This window comes from Anas acuta, unplaced genomic scaffold (assembly GCF_963932015.1).
Source record: "Anas acuta unplaced genomic scaffold, bAnaAcu1.1 SCAFFOLD_374, whole genome shotgun sequence".
NCBI lineage: Eukaryota > Metazoa > Chordata > Aves > Anseriformes > Anatidae > Anas > Anas acuta.
In genome coordinates, this window is record NW_027076024.1 from 1 (window position 1) to 27,882 (window position 27,882).

At 58.7% G+C, this 27,882-nt stretch overlaps 4 protein-coding genes and 1 long non-coding RNA gene across 9 annotated transcripts; 3 read left to right on the plus strand and 2 right to left on the minus strand.

Moving 5' to 3' along the window:
• Window positions 1-1,378: 1,378 nt before the first annotated feature.
• Window positions 1,379-2,697, plus strand: LOC137848870 (U1 small nuclear ribonucleoprotein A-like). Its single transcript, XM_068668367.1, is given in 5 exon segments — window positions 1,379-1,531; window positions 1,620-1,748; window positions 1,992-2,080; window positions 2,171-2,286; window positions 2,289-2,697. Coding segments are annotated over 5 exon segments (483 nt in total). The 5' UTR covers window positions 1,379-1,423; the 3' UTR covers window positions 2,330-2,697.
• A 661-nt stretch (window positions 2,698-3,358) lies between these two features.
• On the plus strand, window positions 3,359-9,360 carry LOC137848867 (ras-related protein Rab-4B). Of its 4 annotated transcripts, none has more exons than XM_068668364.1 (9): window positions 3,360-3,513; window positions 4,391-4,471; window positions 4,721-4,835; window positions 5,911-5,973; window positions 6,090-6,244; window positions 6,344-6,419; window positions 7,288-7,307; window positions 7,602-7,717; window positions 8,519-9,360. In XM_068668364.1, exons 1-8 carry the CDS (start codon window positions 3,498-3,500, stop codon window positions 7,715-7,717), a joined length of 642 nt encoding a protein of 213 aa, XP_068524465.1. In that variant the 5' UTR covers window positions 3,360-3,497; the 3' UTR covers window positions 8,519-9,360. The 4 variants fall into 4 exon arrangements, with proteins under 4 accessions (XP_068524463.1, XP_068524465.1, XP_068524464.1 ...); XM_068668363.1 differs by lacking the exon at window positions 7,288-7,307 and adding an exon at window positions 6,744-6,789 and having other exon boundaries at window positions 6,344-6,393; XM_068668365.1 differs by lacking the exon at window positions 7,288-7,307 and adding an exon at window positions 6,917-6,962 and having other exon boundaries at window positions 6,344-6,393.
• Window positions 9,361-10,386: 1,026 nt separating this feature from the next.
• LOC137848866 (uncharacterized) lies at window positions 10,387-11,856 on the plus strand. 2 transcript variants are annotated; one of them, XR_011091554.1, is made up of 3 exons: window positions 10,387-10,782; window positions 11,110-11,210; window positions 11,424-11,856. It is a non-coding gene; the product is annotated as an uncharacterized lncRNA (long non-coding RNA). The 2 variants fall into 2 exon arrangements; XR_011091553.1 differs by lacking the exon at window positions 10,387-10,782 and adding an exon at window positions 11,062-11,078.
• A 561-nt stretch (window positions 11,857-12,417) lies between these two features.
• On the minus strand, window positions 12,418-20,550 carry LOC137848865 (cytochrome P450 2G1-like). The gene is given in 10 exon segments (XM_068668361.1): window positions 12,418-12,596; window positions 12,599-12,610; window positions 12,717-12,858; window positions 15,186-15,373; window positions 15,452-15,593; window positions 16,209-16,247; window positions 16,250-16,387; window positions 18,261-18,421; window positions 18,508-18,820; window positions 20,171-20,550. Coding segments are annotated over 10 exon segments (1,476 nt in total). The 5' UTR covers window positions 20,345-20,550; the 3' UTR covers window positions 12,418-12,429.
• A 2,602-nt stretch (window positions 20,551-23,152) lies between these two features.
• Window positions 23,153-27,037, minus strand: LOC137848869 (cytochrome P450 2G1-like). The gene is made up of 7 exons (XM_068668366.1): window positions 26,854-27,037; window positions 26,604-26,764; window positions 26,345-26,521; window positions 24,955-25,096; window positions 24,692-24,879; window positions 23,480-23,621; window positions 23,153-23,396 (listed from the first exon to the last, which is right to left on the minus strand). Exons 1-7 carry the CDS (start codon window positions 27,014-27,016, stop codon window positions 23,215-23,217), a joined length of 1,155 nt encoding a protein of 384 aa, XP_068524467.1. The 5' UTR covers window positions 27,017-27,037; the 3' UTR covers window positions 23,153-23,214.
• Window positions 27,038-27,882: the final 845 nt, after the last annotated feature.

Genomic DNA, 27,882 nt, shown 5'->3' on the forward strand with positions numbered 1-27,882 from the left:
TTCATAATCTCATTCCCATAATGGGATTTTTTTCTATAATGGGATTTTTCCTCTCCATAATCTGATTTTCTCCCCAGTAATCTCATTTTTCTTCCTCTTAATCTCATTTTTCACCCCCTTGATCTCATTTTCCCCTCCATAATCTCATTTCCCCCCCCCCATAATGGGATTTTCCCCTATAATGGGATTTCCCCCCCCCATAATCTCATTTTTCCACCCGTAATCTCATTTTTGCCCCCCATAATCTCATTTTTGCCCCCCCCATGGGATTTCATCCCCACACAATGGCATTTCCCCCCCCCCCAAAAAGGATTTTCTACCAATAATGGGTTGGTAGAAATATGCGAAATATTTTTTAGCCCCCCCCCTCAATATTTTGCCCTCTTTTCCCCTAATAAACTGACTTTTTCCCCCTTTAACACGCCAATTCCCCCCCAAACATATCCCAACCCCCCCCAAATATTTTTCATGACCCCCCCACTCTTTTTTGACCCCCCTAAATATTTTTAAGCCCCCCCTCCTCAATATTTTGCCCTCTTTTCCCCTAATAAACTGACCTTTTCCCCCTTTAACACGCCAATTCCCCCCCCAAACCTTTCCTGACCCCCCCAAACTATTTCCTGACCCCCCCAAAATATTTTTCCTGACCCCCCCACTAGTTTTTGACCCCCCCGAAAATATTTTTCTGTGCCCCCCTCAACATTTTACCACCTTTTCCCCCAATAAAATGACTTTTTCCCCCTATAAAACGCCAATTCCCCCCCCCAAAACACACCCCAACCCCCCCAACTATTTCCTGACCCCCCCCAAATATTTCTCATGACCCCCCCTCTATTTTTTGACCCCCCCAAAATATTTTTCTGTGCCCCCCCTCAACATTTTACCACCTTTTCCCCCAATAAAATGACTTTTTCCCCCTATAAAACGCCGATTCCCCCCCCAAAACACACCCCAACCCCCCCAACTATTTCCTGACCCCCCCAAAATATTTTTCATGACCCCCCCTCTATTTTTTGACCCCCCCAGATATTTTTAAGCCCCCCCCACCACCACATTTTGCCACCTTTTCCCCCATAAATTGACTTTTTTCCCCTATAAAATGCTGATTTTCCCCCCAGAACATATCCCAACCCCCCCAACAATTTCCTGACCCCCCCAAAAATATTTTTCATGACCCCCCCTCTATTTTTTGACCCCCCCAGGTATTTTTAAACCCCCCCCACCACCACATTTTGCCACCTTTTCCCCCGTAAATTGACTTTTTTCCCCCTATAAAACACCGATTCCCCCCCAAAACACACCCCAACCCCCCCCAACTCTTTCCTGCCCCCCCCCCAAATATTTTCACGCCCCCCCCTGAATATTTTCCCCCCCCCCCCAGCGCATCCAGTACGCCAAGACCGACTCGGACATCATCGCCAAGATGAAGGGCACCTTCGTGGAGCGCGACCGCAAACGGGAGAAGAGGAAGCCCAAGGGCCAAGACCCCCCCGCCGCCAAGAAAACCGCCCCGGGGGGGGCCGCCACACCGGTGGGGGCCACGGCGACGGTGGGGGGGGGGCGTTTTTTAATTGGGGGGGGGGGCGGGGGGGGGCTCTGAGCCCGTGTCTCTCCCGCAGGGGATGCCGCCGCTGAGCCAGGCGCCCCGCGCGATGCCCCCCTACATGCCTCCGCCGGGCATGATCCCCCCCCCCGGGGCCTTGCCCCCCCAGCAGGTGATGCCGGGGCAGATGCCCCCCCCGCAGACGGTGAGTTTAGAAAAGGGGGGGGGCACAAAATTTGCCCCCCCCCCCTCAAAAAAAAATAAAAAAACACACAACAAAAACCCCGATTTTGGGGTCAGGGGGCATGCGGTGGGGGCAGCACCCCGTGTTATTTTTTTTTTTTGGGGGGGGGTGCTTTTTTTTCCCACGTGGGGGGGGGTTCACGATTTTAGGATCGCCGGGGGGGGGCTTTAATATTCACCCCCCCAATTTTTTTCCCCCCCCCAGCTCTCTGAGAACCCCCCCAACCACATCCTCTTCCTCACCAACCTCCCGGAGGAGACCAACGAGCTGATGCTCTCCATGCTCTTCAACCAGTAAGTTTTTTTGGGGGGGGGGATTTTAATTTGGGGGGGGTCCGGGAGGTGTTGTGACCCCCCCCCAATATTTTTAACCCCCCCAAAAAGGTTCCCGGGTTTCAAAGAGGTCCGCCTGGTGCCCGGCCGCCACGACATCGCCTTCGTCGAGTTCGACACCGAGGTGCAGGCGGGGGCCGCCCGCGACGCCCTCCAGGGCTTCAAAATCACCAAAACAACGCCATGAAGATCTCTTTCGCCAAGAAATGAACCCAAAAAAAGCCGCCCCCCCCACCCCCATGACCCCCCCCTCCCCAAATTTTCTTGCCCCCCCCCAGCTCCCCCCAATTTGGGTTTCTCCACCCCTTTCCCCCCCTCTAGGAGGTAAGTTTGTCCCCAAACTCCCCCCTTTCTCCCCAAATTTCCTCTGTTTTTTCAAATTTTTTTCTCCGGGGGGGGTCGCACGGGGCGCTGTGCCCCCCCCCAGATGCCAGTAACCCCTTTTTTTATTTTTTTGGGGGGGGGACACACACGACAAGGACACGGGGGTGTCCCCAAGCCGAGCGTTGTACCCAGGGTCTGTGGGGCAGACATTGCACCTGGCGCTTGCTGGAATAAAACCCCTGGTTTTTTTTTCACGGGGGGGGGCCCTGTGGCATTTTTTGGGGGGGCTGGGGGGGGGCATTTATGGGGTGGGGGGGGGATTTGGGGGGTCGGGGGGGGGATTTATGGGGTTGGGGGAGGAAAACTGGGGGGCTGGGGGGGGATTTATGGGGTCAGGAGGGGATTTATGGGGCTGGGGGGGGGATTTGGGGGAGTGGGGGGGATTTATGGGGCTGGGGGGGGGTCTGGGGGGGTTTTATAGGGCTGGGGGGGGTCTATGGGGCTGGGGGGGGGTCTATGGGGCCAGGATCCACTCCCACTGCGCTGGCCACGCCCACATCGAGCTGGCCACGCCCCTAACCACGCCCACATTCATTTGGCCACGCCCACACCGTTTGGCATTGAAGTTCCTCGCTGGCCACGCCCCTCTATTGGCACACCCCCTTTGCGCAGGCGCACAAGGCCCAGACGCCGCTCCGCTGGGCGCCGCCATATTGTGTTCCCTCTCCCCGTCCGTACGGACCGGAAGTGCCTCTACTGGGCGCCGCCATATTCCTCCCCTATGCTTTGCTTACGGACCGGAACCGGCTCCGCTGGGCGCCGTCATATTGTGTTTCCTCTCCCCTTCCGTACGGACCAGGCTGGGCGCCGCCATATTGTGCCCCCTCTCTCCTTGTATCTAAGGACCGGAAGTGGCTCCGTTGGGCGCCGCCATCTTGTTTCCCCATCACTTCCGTACGGCCCGGAAGCGGCTCCGCTGGGCGCCGCCATATTGTGCCCGCTCCCCTTCCGTACGGACCGGAGGCGGCGGCGGGGCCCGGGCCCGGCTCCAGCCATGTCCGAAACCTACGGTGGGCGGGGGGGGGGCTCGGGGGGGGGATTTGGGGTCCTGAGGGGGGGTTTTGGGGTCCTTGGGGTCGGTTTTGGGGTCCTGGGGTGGCCCCTGAGGCCCTTTGCAGGGGGTTTGGGGGGGTCTTGGGGGGGTTTGTGGGGATTTGGGGGGGTCCTGAGGGGGTTTTGGGGGTCCTGGGGGGGGTGAGGGGGGTCCTGAGGGGGATTTGGGGTTTTTGGGGTGTCCTGGGGGGAGCTCAGAGTCCCTGTGAAAGGGGTTTGGGGGGTTTTGGGGGGTTCTGAGGGGATTTGGGGGTCCTGGGGGAGGTTTTGGGGTCTTTGGGGGGGGGGTTATGGGGTCTGTGTGGGATTGGGGGGGTATTTGGGGTTATGGGGGGGGTGGGGGCCCTATGGGGAGCCTTGGGGGGCTGGGGGGCTCTATATGGGATGGGGACCCTATAGGGGGTCTGTGGGGCTCCCTATGGGGCAGGGACCCTATGGGGGGGCTTGGGGGGTTCCCTATGGGGTGAGGGCCCTATAGGGGAGCCCATGGGGGTCTGTGGGGCTCTCTGTGGGGCAGGGGCCCTATGGGGGGGGTTGGGGGCTCCCTATGGGGTGAGGACCCTATAGGGGGTCTGTGGGGCTCTCTATGGGGTGGGGGCCCTATGGGGGAGGTTTGGGGGGCTCTCTATGGGGCGGGGGCCCTATAGGGGGGGGTTGGGGGCTTCCCTATGGGGTGGGGACCCTATAGGGGGTCTATGGGGCCTCTATAGGGCCTGTGGGGGTCTGTGGGGGGCCCTATGTGGGTTATAAGCACCTCGTTAAGCCCTCCCCGCTAACGAGCGGCGCCCGTTAAGCTGGGGAACCCCCCCCCCCCCCAATTTTTTCCCCCCCCAGATTTCCTCTTCAAGTTCCTGGTGATCGGCAGCGCAGGCACGGGGAAGTCCTGCCTGCTCCACCAGTTCATCGAGAACAAATGTAAGCACCCCCCCCGCCTCGCTTTTTGGGGCAAAAACCCCAAAAAAGGGCATTTTTTAATCCCCAAACCTCCCCTGCTTTGATGCCCGCAGGATTTGGGGGCGGGTTCGGGGAGGTTTTTTGGGGGGCTGCCTCGGTTTTCCTGCCAAATCTTTGCTTGCCCTCTTATTTCCTAAATTTCTGGGGGGGTTAATTAACCAAAAACTGATGGTTTTGCCCCGTTTTGGTCCCGCGGCCGCTGCCCCGCAGTCAAGCAGGACTCGAACCACACGATCGGGGTGGAATTCGGCTCCAAGGTGGTCAACGTGGGCGGCAAGACGGTGAAGCTGCAAATTTGGGACACGGCCGGGCAGGAGAGGTTCAGGTACGGGGGGGCACCGGGTGGTTTTGGGGTCCCCCGGGTCTTGGGAACCTTTGTTTATACCCCAAAAAGGTGAAACAGCCATGGAAGGGGGGGTTTTGAAGGGTCCCTTACCCAAAATTTGGGATTATTGGGGTTATTTACACCAACAGGGGGCGAAACACCCTTGGGGAGGCTCTTTTGGAAGAGTCTTTTAGCCAAAATTTGGGATTATTGGAGTTATTTATACCAGAAATGGGTGAAACACCTCTGGGAGGGCTTCATTTGAAGCATCCTGTACCCAAAATTTGGGATTATTGGGGTTATTTACACCAAAAGGGGGTGAAACACCTCTGGGAGGGCTCTTTTCAAAGCATTCCATACTCAAAATTTGGGATTATTGGGTTTATTTATACCAAAAATGGGTTAAACATCCCGGGAGGGCTCCATTTGAAGCATCCCATACCTAAAATTTGGGATTATTGGGTTTATTTACACTCCAAGAGGGTGAAACACCACTTGGAAGGCTCTATTTGAGGCATCCCATACCCAAAATTTGGGATTATCACCTTTATTTTTACAAAAAATGGGTAAAACGCTCCTGAGAGGGCTCCAATTGAAGCATCCCGTACCCAAAATTTGGGATTATTGGGTTTATTTTCACCAAAAATGTGTGAAGCATTCCAGGAAGGGCTCTGTTTGAAGGGTCCCGTACCCAAAATTTGGGATTATTGGGTTTATTTACACCAAAAATGGGTAAAATGCCTCCGGGAGGGCTCCATTTGAAGCATCCCGTACCCAAAATTTGGGATTATCGGTTTTATTTCCACCAAAAATGGGTGAAACACCCCTGGGGGGGCTCTTTTCAAAGCCCCCATACCCAAAATTTGGGAAGACCCCAACCCGTTGAGCACATCAACGACCAAAGATCCGCGTCAACTGATAGAAGAATCCTAAAAACGCCATTTTTGGACCCATTTTCTCTCCTGCTAAGGCGCTCCCCTATTTTTTTTTAATCTGGGGGGTCTCCACATCCCATTCAACCCCCCAAAAAAGATCTTTAGGGCCCCCCCAACCCTAATTTTCCTCCCCCCCCCAGGTCGGTGACGAGGAGCTACTACCGCGGCGCGGCGGGCGCGCTGCTCGTCTACGACATCACCAGGTAAACCCCCCCTCCCGGGGGGCTCCAAACCCCCCTCAGCACCCCAAAAAAACCCTTTTAACCCCCTCAAGTCCTCCTTTGAACCGTTTTTTTCGCTTTTTAACCCCAAAACCCAGCCGGGAGACCTACAACGCGTTGACCAACTGGTTGACGGACGCGCGCACCCTCGCCAGCCCCAACATCGTCATCATCCTCTGCGGGAACAAGAAGGACCTGGACGCCGACCGGGAGGTGACGTTCCTCGAGGCCTCCCGTTTCGCCCAGGAGAACGGTGAGGGACCCCAAAATCCCAAATTTTATCCCCCCCGGGTTGGGGTTCGTTAGCGCTGAGTTAATGAGTTTGGGGTTTTTTTTTTGGACGCTACCCAAGAGCTGATGTTCTTGGAGACCAGCGCCTTGACGGGGGAGAACGTGGAGGAGGCGTTCCTGAAATGCGCCAGGACCATCCTGAATAAAAAAATTGAGTCGGGTAAGGGCGGGAATTTGGGACTTTTGGGGTTCTTTTGGGGTTTGGGGGGGTCTTGGAGGGGTTTTGGGGGGCGTTTCGGGGAGCTCCAGGGCATTGATGGGGGAGAACGTGGAGGAAGCGTTCCTAAAATGCACCAGGACCACCCTGAATAAAATCGAGTCAGGTAAGGACGGGAATTTGGGACTTTTGGGGTTCTTTTGGGACTCTTTTGGGTCTCAAGGGGGTTTTGGGGGGCTCTTGGAGGGGTTTTGGGGGCGGTTCGGGGGGCTCCAGGGCATTGATGGGGGAGAACGTGGAGGAGGCGTTCCTGAAATGCGCCAGGACCATCCTGAATAAAATCGAGTCGGGTAAGGGCGGGAATTTGGGACTTTTGGGGTTCTTTTGGGGTTTGGGGGGGTCTTGGAGGGGTTTTGGATAGGTTTTGGGGGTGGTTCGGGGGGCTCCAGTGCCTTGAGGGGGGAGAACGTGGAGGAAGCGTTCCTGAAATGCGCCAGGACCATCCTGAATAAAATCGAGTCGGGTAAGGATGGGAATTTGGGACTTTTGGGGTTCTTTTGGGGTTTCGGGGGGTTTTGGTGAGGTCTTGGAGGGGTTTTGGATGGGTTTTGGGGGTCTCCAGTGCCTTGAGGGGGGAGAATGTGGAGGAAGCGTTCCTAAAATGCACCAGGACCATCCTGAATAAAATCGAGTCGGGTAAGGGCGGGAATTTGGGACTTTGGGGTTCTTTTGGGGTTTCGGGGGGTTTTGGGGAGGTCTTGGAGGGGTTTTGGATGGGTTTTGGGGGTCTCCAGTGCCCTGAAGGGGGAGAATGTGGAGGAAACGTTCCTAAAATGCACCAGGACCACCCTGAATAAAATTGAGTCGGGTAAGGACGGGAATTTGGGACTTTTGGGGTTCTTTTGGGGCTCTTTTGGGTCTCAAGGGGGTTTTGGTGAGGTCTTGGAGGGGTTTTGGATGGGTTTTGGGGGTCTCCAGTGCCTTGAGGGGGGAGAATGTGGAGGAAGCGTTCCTAAAATGCACCAGGACCATCCTGAATAAAATCGAGTCGGGTAAGGGCGGGAATTTGGGACTTTTGGGGTTCTTTTGGGTCTCGGGGTGGTTTTTGGGGGGGTCCCAACCCCTCCCTGATCGTTTTTTGGGGTATTTTTATGCCTTGCAGGCGAGCTGGACCCGGAGCGGATGGGGTCGGGGATCCAATACGGGGACGCGTCCCTGCGCCAGCTCCGGCAGCCCCGGGGGGCGCAGGCGCCCAGCAGGCAGCAGTGCAGCTGCTAGGTGAGACCCCCGAAATACCCCCCAAATTATCCAAAATTATCCCCGAAATACCCCCGAAATATCCCCCAAATTATCCCCGAAATATCCCCCAAATTATCCCCAAACACCCCCCAAATTATCCCAAACACCCCCCAAACACCCCCCCAAATTATCCCAAACACCCCCCCAAATTATCCCAAACACCCCCCAAATTATCCCCGAAATACCCCCCAAAATATTCCCGAAATACCCCAAATTTTCCCTGAAATACCTCCCAAATTATCCCCGAAATACCTCCCAAAATATCCCCGAAATACCCCTAAATTTTCCCTGAAATACCCCCCAAATTATCCCCAAATTATCCTCAAATTATCCCCAAATTAAACACCCCCCAAATTATCCCCCAAATATCCCCCAAAATATCCCCAAACACCCCCAAATATCCCCCAAAATATCCCCCAAACCCCCCCAAATATCCCCAAACCCCCCCCAACCCCCCCCAAAATATCCCCAAACATCCCCAAACCCCCCCCAAGTATCCCCCAATACCCCCAAATATCTCCCAAATATCCCCCAACCCCCCCAAAATATCCTCAAATTATCCCCCAAACTCCCCCCCAAAATATCCCCAAACACTCCCCAAAATATCCCCAACCCCCCCCCCAAAACACCCCCAAAATACCCCAAATTATCCCCCCCCCCCCCCCCACCTATTTTCAGCCCCCCCCCCCACCGAAGACCCCTCACTCTGCGCCTCCAGCGTCGCCTCCTTCCCCCTTGGGGGGGTCCCAAATAATTTTTTTCCCCTTTTCCCCCCCCCAGGACCACGTGCCTCGCTCGCCGAGCCCCCCCCGCGACCCCCGGAGCCCCCCCCCGGCCCCGTTTCTCCAGCCCGTGACCCCCCCCCGGGACCCCCCCCGGGACCCTCGACGGCCCCGACCGCGGCGCCTTCCGTCCCCGTGGTGCCGGGGGGGGGTCTTATCCCTGCCCCCCCCCCAACCCCAAAGCATCTCAGGGGGGGGCTCGGCTCATTTGCGACCCCCCCCCGATCGCTGCCGCTGGCTGACAGCAGCGATTTGGGGCTGGGGGGGTGCCTGAATGAAGTGGGGGGGGGGCAAATCTGGGTGGGAATGGGGAACACGCCCCCCCCCGCCCCTTATTTTTGCATTTTTCTCCCCAAAAATGGTGTTTTTTGTTTTTTTTTTTTGGGGGGGGGTGATGTGAAGCACTCCGCCCCCCCCCCTTTCCCCCCCCCAGGAACTTTTATTTGCCTTTTGCTGGAAGCTGCTAGCCTGTGCCCCCCCCCCCCCAAACCCCCCCCCTTTGTCCCCAACCCCTTGGGGACCCCCGGACCCCCCCCAGGACCCCCCCCAGGGGGTGGCTTTTTTGGGGGGGGGGGGGCGTAAAGGGGGGGCTTTTTTTTCTTTCTGGCTTCTCTTCGTGTTATTTATTGCACTTGCACGGGGTGGGGGGGGGGGCACCTGGTTTTGGGGCGGGGGGGGGGGGGCCCCGGGCGGTGTCGGACGCGTTCTCTTGGAAAAAAAAAATGAGAAAAAAATAGAAAAAAAGGCAAAAAAAGGAAAAAAAACAAAAAAAAGCAACTTTTGGTCCAGCTGCAGGCTGTGAAATGTGACTCGGGTCCATAAAGGTTCGTGTTTTCCAGCGCCCGGCTCCTGGTGCGTGTTTTGGGGGGGGGGCACCCCCAAATCCCCCCCAAATCTCCCCAAAATCCCCCCCTGAGCCCTTCAGATCTCCCCCAGCCCCCCCTGGCGCATTTGGGGTGCAGAAGACCCCCCCCAAATCCCCCCCAATCCCCCTCAAATCCCCCCCAAATCCCCCTCAAGCACTTTTGGGGTGCAGCAGACCCCCTCAAATCCACCCCAAAAACCCCCCAAATCCCCCCTAATCCCCTTCAAATCCCCCCCCCCCAGCTCCCCCTGGCGCATTTGGGGTGCAGAAGCCCCCCTCCAAGCCCCCCAAATCCCCCCCAATCCCCCTCAAATCCCCCCCAAATCCACATCAAGCACTTTTGGGGTGCAGCAGATCCCCTCAAATCCACCCCAAAACCCCCCAAATCCCCCCTAATCCCCTTCAAATCCCCTCAAATCCCCCCCCAGCTCCCCCTGGCACATTTGGGGTGCAGAAGACCCCCCCTCCAAGCCCCCCCAATCCCCCCCAAATCCCCTCCAAGCACTTTTGGGGTGCAGAAGATCCCCTCAAATCCACCCCAAAACCCCCCAAATCCCCCCTAATCCCCCTCAAATCCCCCCCAGCTCCCCTGGCACATTTGGGGTGCAGAAGACCCCCCCCAAATCCCCCCAAATCCCCCTCAAATCCCCCCCAAATCCCCTCCAAGCACTTTTGGGGTGCAGCAGACCCCCTCAAATCCACCCCAAAACCCCCCAAATCCCCCCTAATCCCCTTCAAATCCTCTCAAATCCCCCCCAGCTCCCCCTGGCACATTTGGGGTGCAGAAGACCCCCCCTCCAAGCCCCCCAAATCCCCCCCAATACCCCCCAAATCCCCTCCAAGCACTTTTGGGGTGCAGCAGACCTCAAATCCTCCCCAAAACCCCCCCAAGTCCTTTCATCACCCCAAAACCCTTCAAATCCCCCCCAGATTCCCCCCAGACCCCCTCAAATCCCCCCCTAAATCCCCCTCAACCCCATGTCCCCCCCAAACCCCTCTCCCTCGCCCCCCCAGGGCCCCAACGTCACCCCAAATATTTTCGGGATGGGATCGGGCCCTCCTGGCTCCCTCCACAGGTACGGGGTGGGGGGCTCGGGTTTTTGGGACCCCCCTTCTCTTCTATAGGATCCCCCTGACCTGATCCCCCCTCCCCACCGAGGGCGACCCCATAAAAACCCTACAAGCCCTCCCCCGGCTCTGCTCGTTTTGGGGGGGGAAATGCTGATTTATTTGGGGTGTTGGGGGTACGGGGAGGGGGCTCGGGGGGCTCCGTCCTCGGTGCGCCGGGAGTGATGCAGCATTTTTGGGGTCTCCATCCTTGGAAGGGTTTGGGACGCAGGATTTTGGTGTTTTTACCTATTATTTGAGGCATTTTTGGGGTCTCCATCCTTGGCAGGGTTTGGGATGTGACATTTCCAACCCCAGAAGGGTTTGGGACATGGATTTGGGTGGTTTTACCCATAATTTGAGGCATTTTGGGGGTCTCCATCCTCAGCAGGATTTGGGATGTGACATTTTTGGGGTCTCCATCCTCAGCAGGATTTGGGACATGACGTTTTTGGGGTCTCTATCCTCGGCAGGATTTGGGACATGGAATTTGGGTGGTTTTACCCATGATTTGAGACATTTTGGGGGTCTCCATCCTCAGCAGAGTTTGGGACGTGACATTTTTGGGGTCTCCATCCTTGGCAGGGTTTGGGACGCGGCGTTTCCAACCCCAGCAGGGTTTGGACGTGGAATTTGGGTGGTTTTACCCGTGATTTGAGGTATTTTTGGGGTTTTACCCATGATTTGAGGCATTTTGGGGGTCTCCATCCTCAGCAGGGTTTAGGACACAGGATTTTGGTGGTTTTACCCATGATTTGAGGCATTTTTGGGGTCTCCATCATTGGCAGGGTTTGGGACACGGGATTTGGGTGGTTTTTCCCATGATTTGAGGTGTTTTTGGGGTCTCCATCCTCAGCAGGATTTGGGATGTGACATTTCCAACCCCAGCAGGATTTGGGACATGGGATTTTGGGGTCTCCATCCTCGGCAGGATTTGGACGTGATATTTATGGGGTCTCCATCCTCAGCAGGGTTTGGGACACGGGATTTGGGTGGTTTTACCCATGATTTGAGGCATTTTTGGGGTCTCCATCCTCAGCAGGGTTTGGGACACGTGATTTGGGTGTTTTTACCCATGATTTGAGGTAATTTTGGGGTCTCCATTTTCAGCAGGGTTTGGGACATGGGATTTGGGTGGTTTTACCCATAATTTGAGGCATTTTGGGGGTTTTACCCATGATTTGAGGCATTTTGGGGGTTTTACCATGATTTGAGGCATTTTCGGGGTCTCCATCCTCGGCAGGCTTTGGGACATGGGATTTGGGTGGTTTTACCCATGATTTGAGGCATTTTGGGGGGGTTTACCCATGATTTGAGGCATTTTCGGGGTCTCCATCCTCGGCAGGGTTTGGGACACGGGATTTTGGGGTCTCCATCCTCAGCAGAGTTTGGGACATGGGATTTGGGTGTTTTTATCCATGATTTGAGGCATTTTTGGGGTCTCCATCCTCAGCAGAGTTTGGGACATGGGATTTGGGTGTTTTTATCCATGATTTGAGGCATTTTTGGGGTCTCCATCCTCAGCAGGGTTTGGGACGCGGCGTTTCCAACCCCAGCAGGGTTTGGGACATGGAATTTGGGTGGTTTTACCCACGATTTGAGGCATTTTGGGGTCTCCATCCTCTGCGGGGTTTGGGACGTGACATTTTTGGGGTCTCCATCCTCGGCAGGGTTTGGGACATGGGATTTGGGTGGTTTTACCCATGATTGAGGTGTTTTTGGGGTCTCCATCCTCAGCAGGGTTTGGGACGCGGCGTTTCCAACCCAGCAGGGTTTGGGACATGGGATTTGGGTGGTTTTACCATGATTAGAGGCATTTTGGGGGTTTTACCCACGATTTGAGGCATTTTGGGGGGTTTTACCCATGATTTGAGGCATTTTTGGGGTCTCCATCCTCGGCAGGCTTTGGGATTCGGCATTTTCGGGGGGGGGGCGCGTCAGCGAGGGCAGAAGCAGACCCGTAAGGCCCGGGGGACGTTGGAGATGCCGCTGACCCGGGGGCTCAGATCCGGGGGGGCTTCCCCGGGGGGGACCCGCAGCCGAAATCGCTGCAGGAGGGCGGTGAGGAAGAGGAAGAGCTGCGTCCGCGCCATGCTCTCCCCAGGCACATCCTCTTCCCTGCGGGGACACGGGGGGGCGTCACCCACCCTCCGTGGGGGTCCCCCACTGATGGGGGGGGGGTCCCCACGCCCCCGGATTTTTTTGGGGGGGGTCCCCAGCCCACCTGCGGAGAAGGGGATGAAGGCTTCGTTCTTCTTGAACGCCCCCTTCTCATCCAAAAAGTGCTGGGGGTCGAAGGTTTCGGGGTTCTTGAAGAACCGGGGGTCCTTCAGCGCCGAGCTCAGGACGGGGTAGATGGTGCAGCCCTAATTAGGGGGGGGGGGACACCATGGGGACATTTGGGGTGCCCCCCTCCCCCCCCCGGCCCGATAGGCAATAATTAACCGCGGGTATTGATGGCAAACAAGCCGGGCAAACATTAATTAATAATTAACCCGGCGGCATCGATACGCGGCCGCCGGGCACGCGGTGCGGGTGCAGTCAATGATTAATTATGTCGTGCGAGCGGGTAATTAATCAATAAACAATGACTAAGCACGCCCCGCAATTAGCGGCCAATGGTGGAGCGCCCGCTATCAGCGGTGACGAGGCAATTAGCAAACAGTGACGAAGCAATTTTGCGGCCCTGAAGCAAGCAACACAGCCCACGGGCACGACCCATGAACGATGACGAAGCATGTTGTCTAATTAACGCTCGTTGACGAAGTTCGCGTGGAATTGATAAGCAATCAGATGCTGTTTGATTAAGAATCAATGATTGTTACAGGATTAATAACAATTAAGCATGCCGTGTGATCAACAGCATCGATAAGCTCATTGTGCGAGTAATAAGCATGGATGAACCATGCCGTGCAATTAATGATTATGCAAATTGTCTAATTAATAGTGACGAAGCATGCAATCGATAAGCAATGAAGACCGTTGCACAATCAATAAGCAATGAAGGCCGTCGTGCAATCAATAACCAATGAAGACCGTCGTGCAATCAATAACCAATGAAGACCATCGTGCAATCAATAAGCAATGACGACCATCGTGCAATCGATGTGCAACAGTCTTCATTGCATAATCAATAAGCAATGAAGATCATCAGGAGATCAGCAGGCAATGAAGACCATCGCACAATCAATAAACCACAAAGGTCGTTGTGCAATCAATAAGCAACGAAGACCGTTGGGCAATCAATAAGCAACGAAGACCATCGTGCAATCAATAAGGAATGAGGAACGTCGTGCAATCAATAAGCAATGAAGACCGTCATGCAATCGATAAGCAATGAAGACTATCGTGCAATCAATACGCAACAAAGATGGTCATGCAGTCAATAAACAACAAAAGTTGTGCAATTAATAAGCAACGAAGACCATCGTGCAATTAATAAGGAATGAAGAACATCATGCAATGGACAAGCAACGAAGACCGTTGGGTAATCAATAAGCAACGCAGACCATCGTGCAATTGATAAGCAACAAAGACCATTGTGCAATCAATAAGCAATGGAGACCATCATGCAATGGACAAGCAAAGAAGACCGTTGGGTAATCAATAAGCAACAAAGACCATCGTGCAATTAATAAGCAACGAAGACCATTGTGCAATCAATAAGCAATGAAGACCATCATGCAATGGACAAGCAACAAAGACCGTTGGGCAATCAATAAGCAATGAAGACTGTCGTGCAATCAATACGCAACAAAGACCATCGTGCAATCGATACGCAACGAAGACCATTGGGTAATCAATAAGCAATGAAGACCATCGTGCAATCAATAAGGAATGAGGAATGTCGTGCAATGGACAAGCAACGAAGACCATCGTGCAATCAACAAGCAACGCAGACCATCGTGCAATTGATAAGCAACGAAGACCATTGGGCAATCAATAAGCAATGGAGACCATCATGCAATGGACAAGCAACGAAGACCATCATGCAATCAATAAGGAATGAGGAATGTTGTGCAATCAACAAGCAACGAAGACCATTGGGTAATCAATAAGCAATGACGACCATCGTGCAATTAATAAGGAATGAAGAACATCATGCAATGGACAAGTAATGAAGACCATTGGGTAATCAATAAGCAACGCAGACCATCGTGCAATCAATAAGGAATGAGGAACATCATGCAATGGACAAGCAACGAAGACCATTGGGTAATCAATAAGCAACGAAGACCATTGTGCAATCAATAAGCAACGAAGACCATTGGGCAATCAATAAGCAACGAAGACCATCATGCAATGGACAAGCAACGAAGGCTGTTGGGTAATCAATAAGCAATGCAGACCATCGTGCAATTAATAAGCAACGAAGACCATCATGCAATCAATAAGCAATGAAGACCATTGGGCAATCAATAAGCAATGAAGACCATTGGGCAATCAATAAGCAATGAAGACCATCATGCAATCAATAAGCAATGAAGACTGTTGTGCAATCAATAAGCAACAAAGACCATTGCACAATTGATAAGCAATGCAGACCGTTGCACACTCACCACCCCTTAAGCTCGCCGTGCAACCAACCCCGTTGACCAAGCCCCTCGTGCAAGCAATGGGTGCTCAAGCGCGTGGTGCAATTAACACTCAATAACGAAGCACGCGAGCGATCGCCCCCGCGGCGCGCCCCCACCTTGGGGATGGTGAAGCCACCAAGCGGCGTGTCGCGTGTCACCGTGCGGATGAAGCCGAGGGGGATGAGGTCGAGGAAGCGCTGCACCTCGTGGATGACGGCGTCGGTGTAGGGCATGGCCGCGCGGTCCCGCAGCGCCGGCGCCCGCTCCGTCCCGATCACCCGATCGATCTCCTCGTGGATCTTCTCTGGAATCGACCGCGGAGGGGTTGGGGCGGTGGGGACCTCACGGTGTCACCCCCCTGATGTCCCCAGGGGACCCCCACCTGCCACGTCGGGGTGCTGGAGCAGCACCATCAGGCAGTAGCGCAGGGTCATGCTGGTGGTCTCCGTCCCCGCCAGGAAGACGTCGAACACCGTCACCCGCAGGTTGTCCTGCGTGAAGGCCGTCTCGGGGTTCTCCTTTTCCTATAAAAAGGGGGAAGAAAAGAAAAAAAAGGAAAAAAGGAAAAAGGGAAAAGGGAAAAGGGAAAAAGGGAAAAGGGAAAAGGGAAAAGGGAAAAGGAAAAAGGGAAAAGGGAAAAAGGAAAAAGAAAAAAGGGAAAAAGGAAAAAGGAAAAAAGGAAAAAGGAAAAAAGGGAAAAAGGGAAAAGAAAAAAGGAAAAAGGGAAAAAAGGAAAAAGGACAAAAGGAAAAAGAAAAAAGGAAAAAAGGACAAAAGGAAAAAGGACAAAAGGACAAAAGGACAAAAGGAAAAAGGACAAAAGGAAAAAGGAAAAAGGAAAAAGGACAAAAGGAAAAAGGAAAAAAGGAAAAAGGAAAAAGGAAAAAGGGAAAGAAAAAAAGGAAAAAGGAAAAAGGGAAAGAAAAAAAAGGAAAAAGGAAAAAGGAAAAGGAAAAAAGGAAAAAGGAAAAAGGAAAAAAGGAAAAAGGAAAAAAAAAAGGAAAAAAGGAAAAAGGAAAAAAAAAAAAAGGAAAAAAGGAAAAAGGGAAAAAGGGAAAAAAGGAAAAAAGGAAAAAAAGAAAAAAAAAAAGGGGTTTTGGCCCCTGTCACCCCCTCGCCCCGCGCCCGTCCTCCTCTACCTGCTCCATCTTCCGCAAGAAGGCGTCGGCGAAGTCGCGGGGGCGGTGGTGGGCTCGCCGGCCACTGCGTTCTCCTCCACCTTCCTGCTCAAAAAGTCTTGGACGAAGAAGGTGTTGTGGAAAAAAGTCCAGTGCGAGCCGGGAAGGAGCTCCAGGAGGCCGGGCAGGATGTTGTAGAGCTGCGAGGAGACACCGGGGGGGGTCCCAGGGGGTTCCCGGGGGGTTCCCAGGAGGTTCCCGGGGGGTTCCCAGGAGGTTCCCGGGAGGTTCCCGGGGGGTTCCCAGGAGGTTCCCGAGAGGTTCCCAGGGGGTTCCCAGGAGGTTCCCGGGGGGTTCCCGGGGGGTTCCCAGGAGGTTCCCGGGGGGTTCCCAGGAGGTTCCCATGGGGTTCCCAGGGGGTTCCCAGGAGGTTCCCATGGGGTTCCCAGGAGGTTCCCGGGGGGTTCCCAGGAGGTTCCCATGGGGTTCCCGGGGGGTTCCCAGGAGGTTCCTGTGGGGTTCCCATGGGGTTCCCAGGGGGTTCCCGGGCGGTTCCCGGGAGGTTCCTGGGGGGTTCCCAGGAGGTTCCCAGGAGGTTCCTGGGGGGTTCCCAGGAGGTTCCCGGGGGGTTCCTGGGGGGTTCCCATGGGGTTCCCAGGAGGTTCCCAGGAGGTTCCCGGGGGGTTCCCAGGAGGTTCCCAGGAGGTTCCCGGGGGGTTCCCAGGAGGTTCCTGGGGGGTTCCCGGGAGGTTCCCAGGAGGTTCCCGCGGGGTTCCCGGGAGGTTCCCAGGGGGTTCCCATGGGGTTCCCAGGGGGTTCCCAGGAGGTTCCTGTGGGGTTCCCAGGAGGTTCCCGGGGGGTTCCCAGGAGGTTCCTGGGGGGGTTCCCGGGGGGTTCCCATGGGGTTCCCATTGGGGTTCCCAGGAGGTTCCCAGGAGGTTCCCGGGGGGTTCCCAGGAGGTTCCCAGGAGGTTCCCGGGGGGTTCCCAGGAGGTTCCCAGGAGGTTCCAGGGAGGTTCCCGGGGGGTTCCCAGGGGGTTCCCAGGAGGTTCCCGGGGGGTTCCCAGGAGGTTCCCGGGGGGTTCCCACGGGGTTCCCGGGGGTTTCCCATGGGGTTCCTGGGGGGTTCCCGGGGGGTTCCCAGGAGGTTCCCATGGGGTTCCCGGGGGGTTCCCGGGAGGTTCCCGGGGGGTTCCCAGGAGGTTCCCAGGAGGTTCCCGGGGGGTTCCTGTGGGGTTCCCAGGAGGTTCCCGGGGGGTTCCCATGGGGTTCCCAGGAGGTTCCCGGGGGGTTCCCGGGGGGTTCCCAGGAGGTTCCCGGGGGTTCCCGGGGGGTTCCCAGGAGGTTCCCGGGGGGTTCCCATGGGGTTCCCAGGAGGTTCCCGGGGGGTTCCCAGGGGGTTCCCGGGGGTTCCCAGGAGGTTCCCGGGGGGTTCCCAGGGGGTTCCCAGGAGGTTCCCGGGGGGTTCCCAGGGGGTTCCCGGGAGGTTCCCATGGGGTTCCCGGGAGGTTCCCAGGAGGTTCCCAGGGGGTTCCCATGGGGTTCCCGGGGGGTTCCCGGGGGGTTCCCAGGAGGTTCCCGGGAGGTTCCCGGGGGGTTCCCAGGAGGTTCCTGGGGGGTTCCCGGGGGGTTCCCAGGAGGTTCCCGGGGGGTTCCCAGGAGGTTCCCAGGAGGTTCCCGGGGGGTTCCCAGGAGGTTCCTGGGGGGTTCCCGGGGGGTTCCCAGGAGGTTCCCAGGAGGTTCCCGGGGGGTTCCCGGGGGGTTCCCAGGAGGTTCCCGGGGGGTTCCCAGGAGGTTCCCGGGGGGTTCCCGTGGGGTTCCCAGGAGGTTCCCGGGAGGTTCCCGGGGGGTTCCCAGGAGGTTCCCATGGGGTTCCCGTGGGGTTCCCGGGAGGTTCCTGGGGGGTTCCCGGGAGGTTCCCAGGAGGTTCCGGGAGGTTCCCAGGGGGTTCCCAGGAGGTTCCCAGGAGGTTCCCGGGGGGTTCCCAGGGGGTTCCCGGGAGGTTCCCGGGAGGTTCCCGGGGGGTTCCCGTGCGCCTCGAGCCCCCCCAACCCCAACCTTTTAAGACCTCACCTTCCCGATGGCCGAGCTCTCCAGGAGGAAATTTTGGGCGACGCGCCGCAGCGCGTCCAGGTACTGCTCGTCCCCGTAGTCGAAGCGGTGCCCGAAGAGGATGCGGCAGATGGTGTTGCCCACGGCCGCCGTCAGCAGCGTGCCGGGATCCAGGGGACGCCCTACACCATCCGGGGACCACCATGGGGTCGGGGGTCCCCAAACCTCCCCACCCACCCACCCCATAACCCCCGTCCCCGGTGCCCACCTTGGGTGCGCGCCAGCTCCTGCAGCAGCAGCCCCGTCTCCTCCTGGACCTGCTCCTCCAGCCCTCGCTTGCCCATGCCGAAATCCCGCAGGGTGGCCAGGGTGAAGCGGCGCGTCTGCGCCCACGCCGCCCCGTTGCTCATGAAGAGCCCCAAATTTTGGCTGGCTTTTTCGGCGATGGGGAAGCGGCCGCGGGCGGTGAACTCGTCCCCCCGCGTCACCAGCATCTCCCGCAGCGCCTCGTAGCCGAAAACCACCACCACCCGCTGCGAGCCGAAGCGCAGGGAGAAGACGGGGCCGTACTTCTCGCTCAGCTGCGGGGAGAAAGGGGGGACACCCCCGCCCCGGGGTGCTCAGCGCCCATGGGTGCTGCACGGGGTACCTGGGGTCCCTGGGGTGCTGCAGGGTCCTTAGGGTGCTGCATGGGGTCATGCAGCATCATTGGGGTGCCCTAGGGGGTGTCCTTGGGGTGTTCTTGGGGTGCTGCAGGGTCCTTAGGGTGCCGCATGGGGTCATGCAGCATTATTGGGGTGCCCTATGGGGTGTCCTTGGGGTGCTGCCAGGTCCCTAGGGTGCCCTATGGGGTGTTCTTGGGGTGCTGCAGGGTCTTTAGGGTGCCCTATGGGGTGTCCTTGGGGTGCTGCCAGGTCCTTAGGGTGCCACATGGGGTGTTTTTGGGGTGCTGCGGAGTCCTTAGGGTGCCCCATGGCGTAATGCAGCATAATTAGGGTGCCCTAGGGGGTGTCCCTGGGGTGCTGTAGGGTCCTTAGGGTGTCTTGTGGGGTGTCTTTAGGGTGCTGCAGGGTCCTTAGGGTGCCGCATGGGGTCATGCAGCATCATTAGGGTGCCCTATGGGGTGTCCTTGGGGTGCTGCAACATCCTTAGGGTGCTCCATGGGGTGTCTTTAGGGTGCTGCAGGGTCCTTAGGGTGCCCCTTGGGGTAATGTAACATCCTTAGGGTGCCCCATGGGGTGTTCTTGGGGTGCTGCAGGGTCCTTAGGGTGCCCTACAGGGTGTCTTTGGGGTTCTGCAGCATCCTTAGGGTGCCACTTGGGGTGTTCTTGGGGTGCTGCAGGGTCCTTAGGGTACCCCTTGGGGTAATGTAAGATACTTAGGGTGCCCCATGGGGTGTCCTTGGGGTGCTGCAGCATCCTTAGGGTGCCACTTGGGGTGTTTTTGGGGTGCTGCAGGGTCCTTAGGGTGCCCCATGGGGTGTTCTTGGGGTTTTGCAGCATCCTTAGGGTGCCTCACGGGGTAATGAAGCATCCTTGGGGTGTCCTTGGGGTGTCCTTGGGGTGTCCTTGGGGTGTCCCTGGGGTGTCCTTGGGGGTGTCCTTGGGGTGTCCTTGGGGTGTCCTTAGGGTGCCCTTGGGGTGCCCTTGGGGTGTCCTTGGGGTGCTGCAGGGTCATTAGGGTGCCCTAGGGGGTGTCCTTGGGGTGTCCCTGGGGTGTCTTTGGGGTGTCCTTGGGGTGCCCTTGGGGTGTCCTTGGGGTGTCCTCGGGGTTCTGCAGCATCCTTCGAGCACCCCACGGGGCATCCCTGGGCATCTGCAGCACCCCTGAGCCCCCACATGGGCCACCCACCCCCTTGGGGTCCCCCCCATCCCTCCCCCAGCACCCTAGGGTGCTCCCCCTGGGGGGGGGTCCCACCCACCCCCACTCACCTTGCGGAAGACTTTATGGGTGGGTCCGGTCCCCAGTTGCAGCAGGTTCCCCACGAAAGGCAGCGCCAGCGGCCCCGGGGGCAAATTTCGGCTCCGCTCCTTCTGCCACCGGGCCACCAAGGCCACCGTGGCCAGGGCGAGGAGGAGGAGGGTGGTGGCCCCCAGCAGCTCCATGATGAAGGCGGCACCCAAGGGGGGACCCCGGGGGGGCTGCGGGGAACGGGGTCACCGGGGTGGGGGTCAGGGCACCCAGGGGGCGAGGGGCAGCACCCAAGGGTGGCGGCGGCACCCGGTGCGCCCCCAGTGTGCAAACACTGGGCCTCTGCTGTGGCCCCCTCTCCATATTTTAGGCCCCCTCCCCGAATTTTAGGCCCCTCCCCAAATTTTAGGCCCCTCCCCAAATTTTAGGACCCCTCCCCAAGCTGTAGGACCCCTCCCCAACTTGCAGCCCCCCCCCTTTTCTTGCAGACCCCATCCCTTTCTTGCAGCCCCCCTCCCCAACCTTTAAACCCTCTCCCCTTCTTGCAGACCCCCTCCCCAAATTTTTGACCCCCTCCCCAAGCTGTAGGACCCCTCCCCAAGCTGTAGGACCCCCCCCTTTCTTGCAGACCCCTCCCCAAACTGAAATCCCCCTCCCCAACCTGGAGACCCCATCCCCTTTTTGCAGACCCCCTCCCCAACCTGGAGACCCCATCCTTTCCCTGCAGACCCCCTCCCCAAATTTTAGACCCCCTCCCCAACCTGCAGACCCCCTCCCCAAACTGGAGACCCCCTCCCTTTCTTCAAGCCCCCCTCCCCAACCTTTAATCCCTCTCCCCTTCTTGCAGACCCCCTCCCCAAATTTTAGACCCCCTCCCCAACCTTGAAACCCCCTCCCCAAATTTTAGCCCCCCTCCTCTTCTTACACACCCCCTCCCCTTCTTACAGCCCCCCTCCCCAACCTTTAACCCCCCTCCCTTTCTCACAGACCCCCTCCCCAAGCTCCATCCCCCCCCTCCCCAATCTCCATCCCCCCTCCCCATGCTGCATCCCCCCTCCCCTTCTTGCAGCCCCCCCCCCAAAATTCTGCCAACCTCTCCCCCGGTGCTGCAAGCCTTGCTGCTCTGCCTCGAACCTTGCCCCCTCCCTGCAACCCTTGGCCCTATTTTGCAAGCCCCGTCCCCTCCCTGCGGGTCCCCGGGGTGCCCTTGAACGGTGCCGCAGCTCCTGGCACCCATGGGCACCGGGCAGGGGGGGGGCGCATGGTGCCACCCCATGGCCACCTCCCCGCCTCCTGCCACCGCAGCGCGTCTTTTGGGGGGCTTTGCAGGGCTCTGCATGGCCCTGCGGGGTTGCTTTGGGGTTTTGCATGGCTCTGCATGCTCTGTGCATGCGTGTTTTGGGGTTTTGCATGGTCCTGCATGGCTCTGCAGGGTTGCTTTGGGGTTTTGCATGGTCCTGCGTGCACACTGCATGCGTGTTTTAGGGCTTTGCATGGCCCTGCACGGCTCTGTGGGGTTGCTTTGGGGTTTTTCATGGTCCTGCACAGCTCTGTGGGGTTGCTTTGGGGTTTTGCACAGCCCTGCATGCTCTGTGCATGCGTGTTTTGGGGCTTTGCATGGCCCTGCACGACTCTGTGTGGTTGTTTTGGGGTTTTGCATGGCCCTGTGGGATTCCCTTGGGGTTTTGCACAGCCCTGCATTCTCTCTGCAGGGTTGCTTTGGGGCTTTGCATGGTCCTGCGTGCACACTGCATGCGTGTTTTGGGGCTTTGCATGGCCCTGCGGGGTTGCTTTGGGGTTTTGCATGGCTCTGCATGCTCGTTTTGGGGTTTTGCATGGCCCTGCACAGCTCTGCGGGTTTGCTTTAGGGTTTTGCATGGTCCTGTATGCTCTCTGCATGCTTGTTTTGGGGTTTTGCATGGCCCTGCACGGCTCTGTGGGATTCTTTTGGGGTTTTGCACAGCCCTGCATGCTCTGTGCATGCTTGCTTTGGGGTTTTGCATGGCTTTGCATGGCTCTGCAGGATTCCTTTGGGGTTTTGCATGGCCCTGCGTACACACTGCATGCGTGTTTTAGGGCTTTGCATGGTCCTGCATGCCCCTGTGGGATTCCTTTGGGGTTTTGCATGGCCCTGCACGGCTCTGCAGGGTTGCTTTGGGGTTTTGCATGGTCCTGCATGCTCTGTGCATGCGTGTTTTGGGGCTTTGCATGGCCCTGCGGGGTTGCTTTGGGGTTTTGCATGGCTCTGCATGCTCGTTTTGGGGTTTTGCATGGCCCTGCACGGCTCTGCGGGTTTGCTTTAGGGTTTTGCATGGTCCTGCGTGCACACTGCATGCGTGTTTTGGGGTTTTGCATGGCCCTGCATAGCTCTGTGGAATTCCCTTGGGGTTTTTCATGGCTCTGCATGCTCTCTGCAGGCTTGTTTTGGGGTTTTGCATGGCCCTGCACAGCTCTGCGGGTTTGCTTTGGGGTTTTGCATGGTCCTGTATGCTCTCTGCATGCTCATTTTGGGGCTTTGCATGGCCCTGCACACTCTGTGGGATTCCCTTGGGGTTTTGCACAGCCCTGCATGCTCTCTGCATGCTTGCTTTGGGGCTTTGCATGGCTTTGCACGCTCTGTGGGGCTGTTTTGGGGTTTTGCATGGCCCTGCAGGGCTCTGCACGCTCAGCTCGGGGCTTTGCACGGCTGCACCCTCTGCACACTTGGGTTGGGCTTTGCTCACAGATCTCTGCGTGCTCCCTGCGAGCACCCCTGGGTGCTGGCCCTGGGGTTCTGCACGACTGCACCGGGGGCGTTGCACGCTTTGCACGGCTTTGCACGCTTTGTTTCCCTCATTCAGGGTCTTGCACGCCCCTTTTCGGGCGTTGCACGGCTTTGCACGCCCCCGAGGCTCCTTGCACCCCCCATGGGACAGCACCGGGGGTCCCAGCACCCCCCTAATTCCCCCCCCCCAGCACCCTCCACGCGTCGAGGCCGCCGAGCAAAGCAGCAGCAGCATGCTCGGGGAGGCAAAGGCTGCTGCAAATTTATTCAGGGTGGGGGGCACGGGGTGTGTGTGGGGGGTCAGCGGGGCAGCATGCACAGCTGGTAGAGGGGGGGGATGTTGGCGAAGCCGCTCTCCAAGGGGGTGTCCGGGAGCTCCTCCGGGGGCTGCAGCGGCTGCAGGCGGAGGTTCTGCAGGATGGTGGTGAGGAAGAGGAAGAGCTCCATCCTCGCCAGGGCCTCCCCCAGGCACACGCGCTTGCCTGCAAGCATAAGGGGGGGTTACGGGGGTGCACGGGGTCTGGGGGGGGGGGTGCGGGACCCCCCCCCAGTTTGCTGCCCCTACCTGAGGAGAAGGGCACGAAGGCGTCGTTCTTCTTGAAGCGGCCGCTCTCGTCCAGGAAGTTCTCGGGGCTGAAGGTGTGGGGGTGCTTGAACATGGAGGGGTCGTGCAGGGCCGTGCTCAGCAGGGGGTACACGTCCGTGCCCTGGGGTGGGGGGGGGCAAAAAGGGGGGTTGGTGGCGTGGTTGGGGCAGGGGGGGCATGGGGGGGGTGCAGGGCAGCAGGGTGCATGCAGCAGGGTGCATGGAACAGGGTGCAGGGGCAGGGCGCATGCAGCAAGGTGCATGCAGCAGGGAGCACAGGCAGGGTGCATGCAGCAGGGTGCATGCAGCAGGGTGCAGGGGCGGTGCCCATGCAGCAGTGGGTGCATGCAGCATGCGTGCAGCAAGGTGCATGCAGCAGGATGCAGGGGCAGCGTGCATGCAGCAAGGTGCACGCACAGCAAGATGCATGCACCAGGTGTACAGGTGACATGCGTGCAGCAGGGCGCGTGCAGCAGGGTGCGTGTGCAGCAAGGTGCATGCAGCGCAGTGCACAGGCAGTTTGCATGCAGTAAGGTGCAAGCGAAGCAAGGTGCATGCAGCAGGGGCACAGGTGGCATGCGTGCAGCAGGGTGCGTGCAGCAGGATGCACATGCAGCAGGGTGCATGCAGCACAGTGCACAGGCAGTGTGCGTGCAGCAAGGTGCAAGCGCAGTGAGATGCATGCAGCGGGGTGCACAGGCAGCGTGCATGCAGCAGGATGCATGCAGCAGGTTGCACGTCCAGAAAGGTGCATGCAGCAGGACGCACACGTAGCAAGGTGCATGCAGCACGGTGCACACACAGCAAGGTGCATGCAGCAGGGTGCAGGGGCAGTGTGCATGCAGTGAGGTGCGTGCAGCAGGACACACAGCACAGTGCATGCAGCAGGGTGCACACACAGCAAGGTGCATGCAGCAGGGTGCACATGCAGCAAGGTGCATGCAGCAAGGTGCATGCAGCAGGATGCAGGAGCAGCATGCAAACACGCACAGAGCAGCGTGCTCATGCACCATGCACGGAGCCATGCAAGAGTCCAGCTTGCACCGGGCAGCGAGCACGAGGGCAGCGAGCACGGAGCACACCGGGGGCAAAGTGCAAGGGGCAGGGCGCACGGAGCGGGTTGCATGGGGGCCACGGGATGCACCCCCCCCCCGTGTCCCCCCCGTGTCCCCCCCCAGGCCCTTGGGGTCACCTTGGGCAGCAGGTAGCCGCGGAAGAGGGTGTCGCGGGTGACGGTGTGGGGCACGTTCATGGGGATGAGGTCGCTGACGCGCTGGATCTCGTGGATGACGGCGTCGGTGTAGGGCATGCGGCTGCGGTCCTCCACCGTGGGCGCGCGGTCGCGCCCGATCACCCGGTCGATCTCCTCGTGCACCTTCTCTGCGGCACAAAATCAGGTTCCCTTTCGGCACCAGGATGCCGGGGGGGGTCCCCAGGGGGGGTCCCCTCACTCACCCAGCACCCCGGGGTGCTTCATCAGCAGCACGAAGCCGTAGCGCAGCGTGGAGCTGACGGTCTCGGTGCCGGCGAAGAAGAGGTTGAGCGTGGTGAGCTCCAGGTCCTTGGTGCTGAACGCCGAGTCCGGGTTCTCTTTTTCCTTTTTTTTTTTGGGGGGGGGGGAGAAAAAAAAATGCGGCGTGGGAGGGGGCCGGGTGCGTGCCCGGGTGTTGGGGTGCAAAAGCGCCGGGGCGCGGGGTTGCTGCGGGGCGTGCGCGGGTGACGGGGTGCAGGACGAAACCCAGGGGTGCAGGATTATTTTGGGGCGTGCACAGGTGACGGGGTGCAGGATGGAAGCCGGGGCGTGCAAAAATGATGGGGTGCAGGATTCCTTTGGGGCGTGCACGGGTCATGGGGTGCAGGATGAAACCCAGGGGTGCAGGATGGAACCCGGGGGTGCAGGATTTTTTTGGGGTGTGCATGGGTGAAGGGGTGCAGGGTGGAGCCCAGGGGTGCAGGATGGATCTCGGGGGTGCAGGATAAAACCCAGAGGTGCAGGATTATTTTAGGGCATGCACAGGTGATGGGGGTGCAGGATGGGACCCAGGGGTGCAGGATGGGACCCATGGGTGCAGGATGAAACCCAGGGGTGCAGTTTGGGACCCATGGGTGCAGGATTTTTTTGGGGCATGCACAGTTGATGGGGGTGCAGGATGGATCCTGGGGTTCAGGATGGGACCCAGGGGTGCAGGATGGGACCCAGGGGTGCAGGATGGGACCTGGGGGTGCAGGATGGGACCCAGGGGTGCAGGATTTTTTTGGGGCATGCACGGTTGATGGGGGTGCAGGATGGGACCCATGGGTGCAGGATGGAACCCAGGGGTGCGGGATGGGACCCAGGGGTGCAGGATTTTTTTGGGGCATGCACGGTTGATGGGGTGCAGGATGGATTCCGGGGGTGCAGGATGGAACCCGGGGGTGCAGGACGGGACCCATGGGTGCAGGATGGAACCCAGGGGTGCAGGATGGGACCCATGGGTGCAGGAATTTTTTGGGGCATGCACAGGTGATGGGGGCGCAGGGTGGAACCCAGGGGTGCAGGATGAAATCCAGGGGTGCAGGATGGATCCTGGGGTGCAGGATGGAACGCGGGGGTGCAGGATTTTTTTGGGGTGTGCACAGGTGATGGGGGTGCAGGATGGCACCCGGAGGTGCAGGACAGCACCCATGGGTGCAGGCTCATTCGGGGCGTGCAAACAACCCAGCGGGCACGGCACCAGCTGGCACAGCGCGCGAGCAAGCCGGGACGTGCAGGAGCAACCCCAAGTTGCGCAAACAAGGCGGGGAGGTGCGGGATCACCCCGGGGGGGGGGGGGGCTCGATTCCCACCCCCCCCAGGGCCCCGAACCTTCTCCATCTGCAGGAGGAAGCAGTCGATGAAGTCTCGGGGGCAGCTGGGGTCCAGGGTCTGGGCGTTGGCGCGCACGCGGCGGGCGATGAAGCGCCGCATCCCCTCCAGCAGGTTGTAAATTTTGGTCTGGGGGCCGGGGATGAACTGGAGCAGGGTCTCGTTCATGTCATAGAGCTACAGGGGGGGGGCACAAAGGGTGAGTATGGGGTCAGAGGAAGCCCCCCCGGTGGGCACCGGGACCCCCTCAGCCCCCAACCTGCGCCCAGGGGGTGCTGAGCTCCCGAAAACTCTCGTTCATCATCTTCAGCAGCTCCAGGAGCTCGGCGTCCTGGTAGTCGAAGCGGTCCCCAAAAACGATGGAGCAGATGACGTTGGACACGGCGCGGCTCAGCGGGTACGTGGGGTCGAAGGGCTTCCCTTTTGGGGCCAAAATTGGAGAAATCAGTCACGGGAACGTCCTCAACGCCCCCCCCCCCCCCAAAAAGTGGCCCCCCCTCCCCGGGTACCCTGCGTGTTGCGGAGCTCCTGCAGCAGGAACTGAGCCTCCTCCTGGATGCGCCCCTCGATGCTTTTCCTCCCCATGCCGAAATCGCGCAGGACGGTGAGGGAGAAGCGGCGCAGCTGCTTCCAGCGCTCCCCGTTGGAGAAAACCACCCCTGGGGGGGTCATGGGGGGGGGGGAGAATGGTGGGTGGGGGGCGGTGGCGCACCGCGGGGTGCTGGGGGGGTGGGAGGGGGTGGGGGAAATGGGGTGGTTTTATGGGGGGGGGAAATGGGGGGGGAGGGGGGCATCGTGGGGGGGTGACCCCATATGGGGGGTGACATTATGGGGGGGGTGAAACCATATAGGGGGGTGACATTATGGGGGGGGTGACACCATGGGGGGGTGACCCCATATAGGGGGGTGGCACTATGGGGGGTGTCCCCATATAGGGGGTGTCCCATTATGGGGGGGTGTCCCCATGGAGGGGTGACACCATGGAAGGGTGAAACCATACAGGGGGGTGACCCTATGGGGGGGTGTCCCCAAATAGGAGGGTGACATTATTGGGGGGGTGTCCCTATGGGAAAGGTAACCCCATGGAAGGGGTGTCCCCAGGGTGGGGTGTCCCCATAGGGGAGGGTGACACTATGGGGGGGTGTCCCCATGGCAGAGGTGACCCCATGGGATGGGTGACCCCATAGTGGGATGGCCCCAGGGTGGGATGTCCCCAGGGTGGGGTGACCCCACAGGAGAGGTGTCCCCATGGTGGGACATCACCGTGCTGGGCTGTCCCCATGGGAAGGGTGACCCCATGGGTGGAGTGACCCTATGGGAGGGGTGTCCCCATGGTGGGATGTCCCCACCGAGGAGTGACCCCATGGGAGGGGTGTCCCCATGGGAGGGGTGTCCCCATGGGTGGGGTGTCCCCATGGTGGGATGTCCCCACGGGAAGGGTGACCCCACAGGAGAAGCGTCCCCATAGCAGGATGTCCCCATGGCAGGATGTCCCCATAGTGGGATGTCCCCACGGAGGATGATGTCCCCACAACAGG